The sequence below is a fragment of the Anneissia japonica genome, unplaced genomic scaffold, assembly GCF_011630105.1.
Source record: "Anneissia japonica isolate Jap-2015-1 unplaced genomic scaffold, ASM1163010v1 scaffold1726_len428862_cov177, whole genome shotgun sequence".
Lineage (NCBI taxonomy): Eukaryota > Metazoa > Echinodermata > Crinoidea > Comatulida > Comatulidae > Anneissia > Anneissia japonica.
Genome location: NW_022710671.1, coordinates 54545 through 67575, shown reverse-complemented (window position 1 = coordinate 67575; position 13031 = coordinate 54545). Strand labels below are relative to the sequence as shown.

The window sequence follows — 13031 nt, the reverse complement described above, 5'->3', positions numbered from 1 at the left end:
TATATATATATACAAATGCAGTAATGCATATAATAAAGTAAATGTAACTTATAAACGACATGTTTCGACGTGTCCCACGTCATCATCAGGTCATAACGCTTATGCTACAAACGGTTTAAATACTACCGGTCAGATGTAAGACGAAAGCAAATATTAATGTATAAGAAGGTTGCAAACGCAACGCAAACACAACCTTCTTATTTCAAGTTACCCTATACACCATTATCAAACTATTGTCAACGAAAAATTAACACTATGGTCAAAAATTATTTCTCTTATAACATTAATGTCAGACTTGCTTTCAAGTCATATAAATTATCAAATTTTTTTAACGTAAAAGACTATGTCTCAACTAAACTCCGAGCCCGTGTTGTCTACAAATTTACTTGCGCGGAACTCCGTGTATATTGGCGAGACCAATAGACACTTTACACGGATTAAGGAGCATTTAGTTCGGGATAGTCATCACACATATTTCAACATCTTAAACAATCTGTTAAATGTCAAAACACAAGTAATTCAGACTGTTTTACTATTCTTGACTCCGCCCACAACACTTTTCAACTAAAAATAAAAGAAGCCCTTTACATTGCTTGGGGAAATCCGTCACTTAACAAACAAACAACTCGTTACAAATATCACTCTCTCATTGTAATTCATTCTAATTCCTATATACATTACTCACTATAGCATTCCTGACTTCTATATACATGACTTACCTTAACATTTGCTTGTTTCGTCTTACATCTGACCGGTAGTATTTAAACCGTTAATAGCATTATTAAAATAATATTTGGAACATTTTATTATTAATATTTTATTATTTAGGCCTATATCATTTGTACAGTGCCTTTATTTTTGTAGATCAAAGCGCTAATTCTTTTTCGCTTGTCATTGGGTCTTCATGTTTTAAGTGTTGCTGCTGGTAACCCCACCAGGTACCCATTTACTCCTAGTGGAACCCATCAGTGATGGTTTGATGAAAAAAAAGGCATAAACATGGGCCAAACAGGCCTGTATCGCCTACCTCTACTGCACCAAACCACTTCTACAACATATAAAAATGTTTTAATTACATTTGTGCTGATTGGCATATTATAAATGAATTGTATTTGCATTTTGTTGCTAGAAAGTTCTAATTCTACTTACTTAGCTAGCTGATTATTCCATGTCAATCAATAATATTACACAGAATGTGTGTTATCATTGTATGAAAACATGCCATCAAAAACCCCTTGTAAGGGGAAAATTTTGCGTTTTTGGTTAGTTTCCCCAAAATAGGGGACCCCTATTCAGGGGACACCCCCTATTAAGGGGAACTTTTTTTTTGTACAGACGGTGTCCCCTTAATAGGGGTTCTACTGTATTTAAATAATATATAAAATAAAATAAAATAAAATTTATCGATGATCCCTGAAAGGATGACGCATAATATAGAGAGAAAAGGTTTTCCACAAACACGTTGATGATGTCACCCAAAATGAAGCATGCGCCAACCTTTCGCGTCGTCAAAACAAAGATGGCGGCTTTCGCCTTACGAAGTTGTGGAAGTTCATCATATATTTTGCTTATATTTTGAATAGAATATCATTTCAATATAATAGAAAATACTACCAAGGGTAAGTAGAAGGTATATACATTCACGTTTGTGTTTCAAAATTATTTCATAAGACTTCTTGTGATTATTTTCATTGAGTAAATCTTGACAATTGAAACCAACAACAACAACACACAAGATACACCACACAAGGGCAAGTCATTTTCTTCCTGTAGGCCTACTTGGCCTAGGCTACCCCGTAGACCATGGCTAAGCCATAACCTAGCGTGCCACAACTAGTGGTAGTTATGCTAGCCCCTTTGAAATTGTAGGCCTTTCTACTTAGGCCTAATAGGCTACTACTAGGCTATAGTCTAAGAGATGCAGGTAGGAACTCAGTTCAGTACAGAAAGGAATAGGATTTTAAGTGATGTAGCCTAGGCCTAGCCTAGTAGTAGGCCCCACTAGCTTAGGAGGCCTAGGCCTAGGTAGGCCTAGCCTAAGGGCACATAGAATTTTTTTTTGTACCGGGTTTGGGGGTGGGGCCCGGGGGAAGGTTGATAGGCCTTTTTTAGTACTTTTACATTGTACTGATAATGAATTAAGTTTCTCGTTCCATCTGGCTTCAACTTTATCGTTAGCTACCTTGCTTAGGTTTTTATATGTGCAATTTAGGTCGGCTTCGTTAAGAAGCTCCATCCCAGGGAGAACAAATTTTGGAATTAGCTTCCCCCCTGGGTCCAAGTTGGAGAGCATTTCTTTGAGGAGCCGATCTTTAGTATAAAAGTTGAGCAAGGGCCGTGGCTTTAGTATGTTTGTACAGTACAAGTCACGCATATAAGGCAAGCCTAGCAATTTAGGATGGTGCAAAATTGCAATGGTTGTGCTGCGAGGAAGTTGAAGCCATTGTTTAACTGACCTATTAATCAATGCTTGAGCCTTTTCTAGATTTGATTTAGCTATGTCATTTACAGTTAACAAAATATCTAATACTCGGGATCATATAGTACAGTATGATCCATGTCTTATATTCACCTCTATTTTTTTTTTTTTTTTATAGATTTTCCATAAATTGTTTAACTAGCTCCAAGAGTTTAGCACCTGCATTAGCAGCCGAATTATTGGCGATTAGATGTAATTCGTCCAAGGAATTTAGTGGGATTGTCTTTAACAAACTAAATTGGCTCATTGTCTATTAGTTGAACAACTATTATTTTTATCATTAATTGATAGGAAATAGCTCTTATCTGGTCTAGGGGTGAAGCCCATTTCTTTAGCCCTCGTACTGAATTCATCAAGAATTCTTTGATGATTATTAACATCACTAGTAATAATGGTTGTCATCGGGAAATGCTTTGGCAACGTGAGGGGATGACAGAGAGAATTTTGTTTTACCCAACTCCCGTCTAATTTTAGGAAGTGGCCTTTTGGGAGGGTTTTTTTCCCTAAATTTCCTGTCAGATCCTGAGGCCAGGTGCCAATTTTCCTCTGTTAAAGTGCTATCTCATTAGAGTGAGATTCTCCTTTACATGTGAGGTACACTGATCCATCATGTTTGAATCCTGAAATCTTCCCCAGGTACCATACTGGCCTGGCAACAACATAAACATAGGACCCTTCAGGGGGTAATCTTTCAGAATTTTGGACAGGGATATTTAGACGATACCCAAGGTCTTTGTTTTCCCTAACAACATCGAGAAGCGGATTAAAAGCTATGAGGAATATAATAGGGGAGAGTGCATCTCCTTGGAAGATACCCCTTTGAATACTTATGTCTATAGTCTCCCATTTGGCACACTTAATTTTAACTCTTAAATTATTATATCTTATAAACGTAAGAGCATATACAGTTCGGAACATCATAAAAGTTCAATAGTTTAAAAATCCATTCATGAGGGACGCTTCCAAAAGCATTGTCTAAGTCCAGAAATGTCACAAAGGCTTTAGAGTTATACTTTTCTGCGTCTTCAATTATAGCATTCAATGAGTAAATGTGTTCTATCAGGCCATTAGAGCCTGTCAGGAAAACTTTCTGGACAGATAAGGCACAATAATAGGCTATTATGATTATTATTTGTTACATGAAATGACATACCGTAAACCCTCGAATTGAAGCCCAGTGGGCTTAATCTCGAGATGAAGCCCATTTCGAAATGAAGCCCCTTCTAGTTTGCAAAATTAGCCTCTAAAAAGAAGCCCGTGGGCTTCTTTTCAAGATAACTTAAATCTTCTTTTCGAGATAGTACAGTACTATACACTGTGCATGAATTTCAGAAAACAAAATAAATTAAAAACAAGCTTGGTTTATACAGTAGTTTAGGTGATTTAATGCCAGTTAAAATTAATACACTCCATGATACAGATTGATGTTAAAGCGGCCGTATTTATTGTTTAGTAGAACAAATTCACAAAATTTTAAACATTATTCATTTTGAAAAGAAGCCCCCTCATTATTTTGCAAAAGTAGCCGCAAAAAGAAGCCCATCCAAAAGTCTCAAAAAATAAATAAATAAATAATTTAAAAAAAAAGAAGCCCAGGGTTTCAATTCGAAAGTTGTACGGTATTACAGAAGTCTTGTAAACACCATAATACATAAACCACACCAAATTATTTTCGGTGGTAAACGTAACTTTATAATCAACATGCGCAGTATCATTTTCAGTCGCTTGCCAATTGTTTGAATTGCTACAATATAGAACATGGCAACTGAAAGCAACTGAGAGCAACTGGCGATTTTCAGTTGCTTTTCAGTTGCTTTCGATCGCAAGGTGTGCTATGTCACCTTCAGTCGCACGACTCAGTTGCCCTCAGTTGCTCACAGTTGCTTGCCAGTTGCTGGCAAGTTGCCAAAAGTCAGTTGATGTCAGTTGAGTTGAGTCGAGTAGCAAGGGCGACATAAGCCCAGCTTTACTTGATGAACACTAGTGTGCTGTTCGTAATCATGGCATACTGTAGTCAGTTTTCTGTTTGATTTCTCTTTGTGCACCAACAATTTGTTACTAAAATATGCTGCGCATTGTCAAGAGCCAGACTTTTTATAAGTACTCGCATTACATGGTGAAGTAGCCTATTCTAAAAGTGCTTGTCCACGGACAAGTGGTCCCTAACATTCTTGTTATCCGACCGTAAAAAACACTTGTCCCGGGCGTCGGGCACGTGGGTTCGCTCATGCCTGAATCTGAAAGCAATCAGCATCTAATATCAATACCATCCTTAACGAACAGTCTGTCTCTTATACACATCTTACTAGTTTTTGATCTATATAGATCAGGTTTCTGGTTTTGAAGGAGTTGGTCTTACTGTACAGTATGTCTTCACCAGGTGCACTGGATGATTTGGACATGCAGTCAATGTTCAAGAAATTAAAGGTGGATTCCTCAGAGTAAGATATTTTATGTTATCTTAAATATACAATATGTTGCTTTTTATACTAAATCCCTGTCCAGGCTATGTGACAAAAATATGGTCATGATGAATTAGATACATCATGACACATCACATCTGTTCATTTTCGTTGATTCCGTAGGCCAATAGTTAGTTAAACACATCATTATGATGCCTGTGACTACACTCTCTCTAGGGTCAAAATTTCTTTTGCCAAAATGGCGAAAGGTTTTTAATTTTTTTCACCAACTTGAAAATTCTTTAGCCAAATTTAAAAACCAATAAAATTTTGCTAAAACGCCTCCGTAAATGAATTTCTTGCTTATTTATGTCTTGATCATTTGTAACAAGTCATAAAGGCGGTAATAATAATACTAATGATTGAACAAACGAAACAAAAACCATCGTTTACGATATGTGGGACCGACGGCTACCGTACCTGCTTTAGGCCTAGTGTTACGCCTAGGCCTTAACTAGGCCCTAATTCAAATTGGGAGGGAGTAGAGTGCCTTTTTGGCATTACAAGCGAACTGCTATTTCAACAGTACCGTTCTCACGCGAATAAGCACCCATTTGAATTAGCGCCCCGTTTGAATAAGCGCCCCTATTGAATTAGCGCCCCTTATAATGAGAAAATTTCCTTAAGCGCCCTGTTTGAATAAGCGCCCCCTTTTAATTTGAATAAACACCCCCTCAATCCAATCACTCCTGAGACTGTGGATGTTGGTATGATTTGAGGTGTGGAGTCTTTGACAGAATGATGAGAGCTCCCTGGACAGACAGTATATTTCAAACTTTCATCTTCTTTCATTTGTCTATAGCCTAGTCCTACTACTCCTTTTCCGACAATTTGCATCTTTAACACATTCTCATCTAAGTTTTCAAGAAAACCTGCAATGATCATGCCGTCCTGCTATTCTCAATCAACCGATGGCGAACAAGCTAACCACCACCACTAATTTCATCTGCTATTCTGCTGTTATGTAATATTGTACTCACAACATTTTTGTCATGACAAGCCATGCTCTCTGGATGATTATCTTTTCTGCCGCAGCACCATTCGTAATTTGCAGTTTCCTGATGTCCTTATTTAATGGTTTTTCATTAAAAATGTGCCTCTTGGATTTAATAAGTTCTCATAAGAACCCCTCGATTTTCATCTATTTCCATAAGCGCCCCCTCAATTTTCACTTAATTTTCGTTAAGGATGGTATTGAATAAGCACCCTGTTTGAATAAGCGCCCCTCAAAAAGTGCAAAAAAATATTTTAAGCGCCCAGGCGCTTATTCACGCGAGTACGTTACTGTAGGCCCGACCTGTTTTTTTGCTCTACAGCATATCAGTAATTATCTATAAAATTGATGCTTTTACATATTGTTTGACATGCATTTCGGTCTTGTGTACTTCTTTGTAAACGCAACATATTTTCGTCGTCACGATGACCTTTCCTGAGGGCAGAAACCGCGTCTCCGGAACCCTGCCCGCCAATTGGATAATTTTTTTTTCGGATGTGTGGTGATGGCATGCAAACACGTGCTTCGATTGGGATGACGTCAGATCGCCAAATTTTCATGGTGCGTAACACAGGAGCAAGCTTCAGTGTAAGACGATGAAGCTTTAACAGAATTATTTAAACAAATAAAGAATCCCTAATGGCTTTATTTTATAAATAAAACTAACAAATTTAAATTTCATTCTCTGCAAATTTCCTCCGTAATCAGGGGTGGCGGGAGCATTTATTGGTTGGTACGGAGTGAGAGTCTCCAACAACCTCAGCCCCACCATGGTTGGGCCTGAGGTTAGAAAATTTTGTAAAATTTACACGTCTAGATGCTCTAAGTTCTTAATTTCGTTAATTGTTTTCATTCTTCACTTTGCTGAGGGCAGAGACCCCGCCTCCGAAACCCTGTCTGCTAATTGTTTAATTTTTTTCGGGGGTGCGGTGGTGGTGTGAAAACACGTGCTTCAATTGGGATGACGTCAGATTGCCCAAAGTTTCATAGTGCGTGAAACAAGAAACAAGCTCAGTGTAAGACGATGAAGATTTAATGAAACAGATATATTAACAAAAAAAGAAAGCCTAATGGTTTTATTTTAAAGACAAATATAAATAGATTTTTTCTGGTATAACTATAAGGTTTAACTTTGTTTAACATACTGTCGATTTATTGTACTGTAATCTCCATGGCATGGCATGACAATTACTGTAGTTAGTGACGGCATCTAGTAGACCTAGGCCTATGCTTGTTGTTTTGTTAACTGATCGTCTAGTTTAAGAAGTTGACTTAAGTGTTTGGACCGAATAATACGTTCAGAATTAGGAGAAATTCGGATTTTCGGGATACATATTATTTTAAGTAGTATAATAATGTTTTAAACAAAATCGCCAAAGAAATATCGTTTTAGCGTTCTCTCTTAGCGTGGGAACGATAGTTTTGTCGTGTGCAGTGTGCAATGATTAGAATGTTTACTTTAAAACTACCCATGCATGTCCATATGCATGCCCAGAATGATTTATCTATTTGGGATTTTCCACATGAACTTGACAGTGTCTGTAAGTACTGAACATTCAGTGGAAATTGGGGTCTCCTAGCGAGGTGATATCTCTGCTGCATGAAATAATTAAGAATAGCTGAGCCTAGCCTAGACGAAAATTAAATTTGTTTACAGTTTATAAAAATTTGCATTCGCCATTGGCAAACGATGCAAAGTTTTTCTTCGCCAAATGGTATCAATTTGCCATTGGTGAATGGCTAGCGTGAGCATAGTGTGAAATCATTCTGGTCGGCCTTGGTCGGTCGGTAAAACAGTGTGATGTGTGATTCTATTTTTTATCTGGTTTGTCGGTTATACTGTTTGGTTTTAGTTTATTTTCAGTTAAATTTATTTTCATACAGTACTTTTATTCATATATTTTTCGAGCACCTTGAGACGATTTCAATCGTGGAAGGCACTGTATAAATACAAAACCATTACCATTATATATATAGTCCTACTGTACAACAGTTTTTTCTCTAATAGAAGTGGACATTAATCTGGGCAAAGCTTAAGACTAGTGGCACTAAATAGAATTTTGCACAGACATTTATTATGGAAATTTCATGTCACTCTTATTGTCTTCATATATTGACAGATTGATTGTTTCCACTACCTTTGACCATAACAACCATAACATCTTTCGCCACAACTGCTGCATTCCTCCAGTTACTGTCTACCTCGACTCCTTTTTCCCTCAGGTGCGCATTCCAATGCAATACAGTATATGCTCCATCGTCTACCGGTATTAAAAATCTCTATTCTGATCTTCATTTGTTATTTTCATTGTTATATATTTAATTTAACAACTGTTCAGGAAATTGACGTCAGCTTCAGCTTTTCTGCACTTCTTTTAGGAGTTTTTGCAGTCTTCTACATTCATCTTTACTAACATAATATAATATAATTATCCATCCTGTAAGTGGCAGGTTCGTACTCGCTGTTGGTATGGAATTGAAATAAAATAAAAATAAAATTAACAAATATATTAATTTTACAGTAAAATGCTCTTATTCATTGTTGAGTAAAGTGACAATGCTCTTTCTACTGTATGTGAGTGTGTACGCATACTGTACAGTTGACCACTGCAGCAGTACAGTATACTTTCTTCCAGTAATGACAGCAAAATCTGGTAGTTAGCTTTATGTGACAAATAATTTTTGTGATGTTCCTAATGATGGCATAATAATGTCATATTACACCCAATTATGGGCTTAACACAAAAAATTGAAGCTACGTATAGTTGAAGAGTGACTACGAACACTAGTTGATTGCTTGTGAAAAGTAGGCCTACTCATGTGGTGTGTGTGCTATAATCAAGTGTACAGGTACTTTGTGTTTACAATCAAGTTTTTTCATATGTTTTTTTCCCCCTAGACCTGGAACTTGTAAAAGAAGCTCCTCAAGTAGAAGATCTAGTAATGGCAACTACTTCAGTGTAAGACGCAAATCAAATAGCAGCCACTTGAAAGCTGTTCCTTGGAAATGGACGAAACATCGTCTAGAACCCTATGTCACTACATCTGGGACATCACCACCTCTTTGGCAGCCAGAGTTGATGGGATCAACAATTTGCCAGAACAATGATGATCTTGCTCAGAGTGTATCTTTCAAATTTCCCACTAGTTTTCAGCCTTCTTTTTCCAGTTGTACTGGGAGTATATTCTCAAAGAATAAGGGTGACGAAAAAGCTGTCTTTGGTCCTGTTTTGAAGCCTTCTAAGAAGGTTTTACCAGGTAAAAAATTAGCAACTATTCAAGAAGAGGTGTCAGAAACAGATGCCACAGATAGAACTTTAATTAAGTCTAATCTGATCCAAAGGTTTAGCTCTTTTCAAGTGAATCCAGACAGTACTTCCACACAGAGAAAGAACACCTTTTCCAATGACCACCTGAATACAAGGACTTTCACAGTAAAAGCAAAATCCCCATCAACATCTAACTATTTTGATAGATACCGTGATCAATCCTGTGCATTTTCTTTGAATCGCAAACGGTCTTCACCTGAAGAGAGCTACACTGCCTCATTATCCGAGTGCAGGCGGACTGAGTGCAGACATAAGGCCTTCTCTGTTGCACGTGGCGAGGTTGCGTACACCTGTTCACAGGAAGCACTTCAGGTTCATGTACCTGTTGATGACACAAGTATGGAGGATCTTGCTGGCTACTTTGAGAATATGATCTACATCCCAAAGAAGATGTCGCAAATGGCGGAAATGATGTACACGTGACAAAGGCGCTGTGCAAAAAAACAAGTTAAGAAATGTGTAATATACCGAAAAATAATGAAACCTAATTGTATGTGATTGTAGTTGTACTATAGAAGTGTGAATGCAGGGTACAACATTAATTAATTACTTTCTGAGGTTTAAATGATGTTTATTTTAAGTGCAGAATATGTTCAGCTCATGGTACTGTATGATGGTGTTATCAAATGCAGAATTAGATCTCCATTCTTCACTTTACTAGGTTTACAGTAGTAGTTAGTTTTGAATTTTATGATCCACAAAAGAATGCAGGATTTCTGCAAAACAGGAGAAGTTGTTCTGTATTATAAAAATAAAACTATTGATTGTGGTACCTGAAACAATTACCTTTAGTACTAATAAAATATTCTTAAATTGCCTTTGAAATTTGTCTCCATTTGAAGTGTTCAGATAGATGTTTGCAAGGTTCCTTTGTGGCAATACAGTACAGAGGAATTCTCTATATATTTCTAAGATTAATAATATCACCACTCCATACAGTATTTACAATAATTTGCATCCAATGTTATCTTTGAAATAAACTGATTTTAATCAATATTATTAAACAATTAATGTCCAACCTTGTAGACTAAAGCCGCCATAGAAAAGTAACTGATTTTGAAAAATAAATGAAATTCTTTGTAATTGATTGTTTTCAGATTTCTGCCTATCTGCAAAATTTACTGTTACTCCCTGCTTTAATTCTTATGTATTTATAATAAATTTGTGTAGAAGTTCTCCATGTACTAAATAATGATAAAATCATAGGTAAAAATATAAATATTTGTATCTGAAGAAAGAATTTATTTGTGAGAGTGTTTAATACTAAACTGTATAAGAATATGAGGTATTTATGTAAAGTAATGTACAGTATATACTTTATATGAAATTAGTTGATTCAATTTAAACTGGTAGCTAAAGGATGTGCAACTACTGTAGAATAGAATCTGTTTTGTTAATTGTTGATGATATAACTATCAACTGACTTAATATTGTATACAATCCTATTTTGATAGATTACAGTAGGTGTCTTGGTTACTGCATAATATTAGGCCTAAAAAAATGTTATGTTGGCTTAACCCGACCGACCCTAAAAAATCAGCCGACCCTAGACATTTTTACAGTATAATTTCACTATACAAGTTGGGCGTCACGCAAAATGTTTCAAAAGTGATCCAAGGACAAAAAACAGGGGCTTTAAAAGGCTTATTTAATTATTTTTATAGACTTCAAGGTGTTAAATGAAAAAGTATTGAAATAAAAGTAGGCGATTCCCGCAAAAGAGAAAAAAAAGACTTCAAGATCTTGCTGAATATTGTGGCAGTATAAAAATTTCCTACCTACCTACCCTATTTTTTGAGGCCCATTATGTCAACATTGCATTTTTTTAGGCCTTACTGTACTAGGTTAATGTTAAATTACTTGATGGTTAATAAAGATAAAGACAGAGAAATGTGGCTCCAGGTTGTAAAAAGAAATATTAGTTTCTTGCATGTGTCAATTTTGAAATAAAAAATTCACAATTAGTTTGACTAATATTTTTAAAAAAATACCAAAATGTGCTATGGATTTTTGCATTAGTCACTGGAAAACTGTAGCATATTTCTCTCCAGCTTAGTTTAGATTAAAATTATTTTACTGTCACAACAAAAAAATATATTAGGATGAAACACTTAATTAGTTGTTTTCATTGCAGATAACAAAACAATAGTAATTTAATGTTAATAGACTAGCAATTGTAATTCAGAATAATTTAAGTGCATCAATTTCATTTTTCTTTTTGTTTTTGCTCACCAGCAGCTGAGCCTCACAATTTGTTTAAAAAAAAATTATAAAAATATATGAAGAGGTTTTTGTTAGCATTATTAAAGAAATGTGGGATTGTCTTCTAAATGTTATGTTTTGAATGATTTACAAATTGTCCAGTTTTGTAACTTGTGTCCTTTTGTATAATTATGATTTTGGTGCAATCACGATTTTTTTTTTTTTTTTTTTCGTTTTTGCATTTTGCATTTGTACTGATACTTACTCTTTACTTATTTTTTTTTTTTTTTCAGTGAATCTATAATGTTTAGCAATTTTGAGATCATTAGTAGATCATACAAGTTAAGTACTGTGGCATATCTAAAGCTTGGTTGCCATACAATCACTAAAAGCTTCGCTGACAACTTTTGGTGATGCTGATTGTCCGGTCGAATCAGTGATCCTTCTCAATTGCATCAGGGACTGCTACGCAGTACGATTGCACTGAAAACACTGTAGGGAGCACCCTGAACAATTTTGTTCCCCTTTTGTTCCCCCTCCAGGATCATTCATCCTAGAAGTTCCACCACTTAATCCTTTCAGAGCAAAGAAATTACACTTTGTTGATAAAATTCACCTAATTCTCCTAGCTGGTGCCCCTTCCCACTTTCCCTACCCTCTCATTAACCCTATATTAATACCTCCATACCATATGCCACTAGTTATGTACACTGTCAATACTAGGCTGCTATTCTATAATATTTATTTGGTTGCTAATAATATTCTACTATTTTTTTGAATGACTGTAAACTCTTTATCTATTAAATGTTGCCTTACTAAACAATAATTCATGTAGCAAATAGATTAACGACATTAGAATAAAAGTAAAAATTCTATAAAAATCTATAATTTTTTTTCACTGAACTCTAATAATTACTTGGTGTAGGTAGCTGCTTTTCTTTGTAGAGTAAGTGGCACAATTTCTAACATTACAAGTGAGACATTTGTGTTTTCCCCCCATGATTTGAACATACTTTTGCCTCCTATTTGGAAGTTGTATGTACCATAGTATTATGTGAATTTTTCCGATTGTTATTTATTGTTAAAGATAGAGAACGAAATAAATTTAATATACCTGTAATTAGTTTGTTTTTATAATTGTGAATTCAGTTTGTTTTTGCTGCTGAATAATGGTGATCCAATAGAGTGCAGTCGTGCAACTACATATCAACGTAGAGTATGCATATTGTGGCTGACATTCCCTATAAAAAAGAATTGAGAAAAAGAGAAAATTATATTCAAATTTAAGTTGGAGAGTGCCATTTCCGACCATCTAGAGGTACCATAATAAATTTTCTTGTAGGTCTGAGAGGTGGTCTACGATAGACCCCCCACCTGTGAAAGTTCCTTCCTGGGCCCCCTTTATTTTAAATTCGTGGATCTGCCACTTTACTATGCAACAAATTGATATATTTCGGGTTTTAATTACACAATATTTACTGTAAAACTTCTTATTTAAACCCCGAGTATTTTATTCTTGCATCAAGTATTGTATTGGTAGGCCTGAATATTTCACACAAATAACT

At 35.7% G+C, this 13031-nt stretch overlaps 1 protein-coding gene across 1 annotated transcript; it reads left to right on the top strand.

Moving 5' to 3' along the window:
- The first annotated feature begins 4782 nt into the window (after window positions 1-4782).
- LOC117107095 lies at window positions 4783-12586 on the top strand. Its single transcript, XM_033248649.1, has 2 exons — window positions 4783-4920; window positions 8835-12586. The coding sequence occupies exons 1-2, from the start codon at window positions 4847-4849 to the stop codon at window positions 9685-9687; spliced, it is 927 nt and encodes a 308-aa protein (XP_033104540.1). The 5' UTR covers window positions 4783-4846; the 3' UTR covers window positions 9688-12586.
- The last annotated feature ends 445 nt before the right edge of the window (window positions 12587-13031 follow it).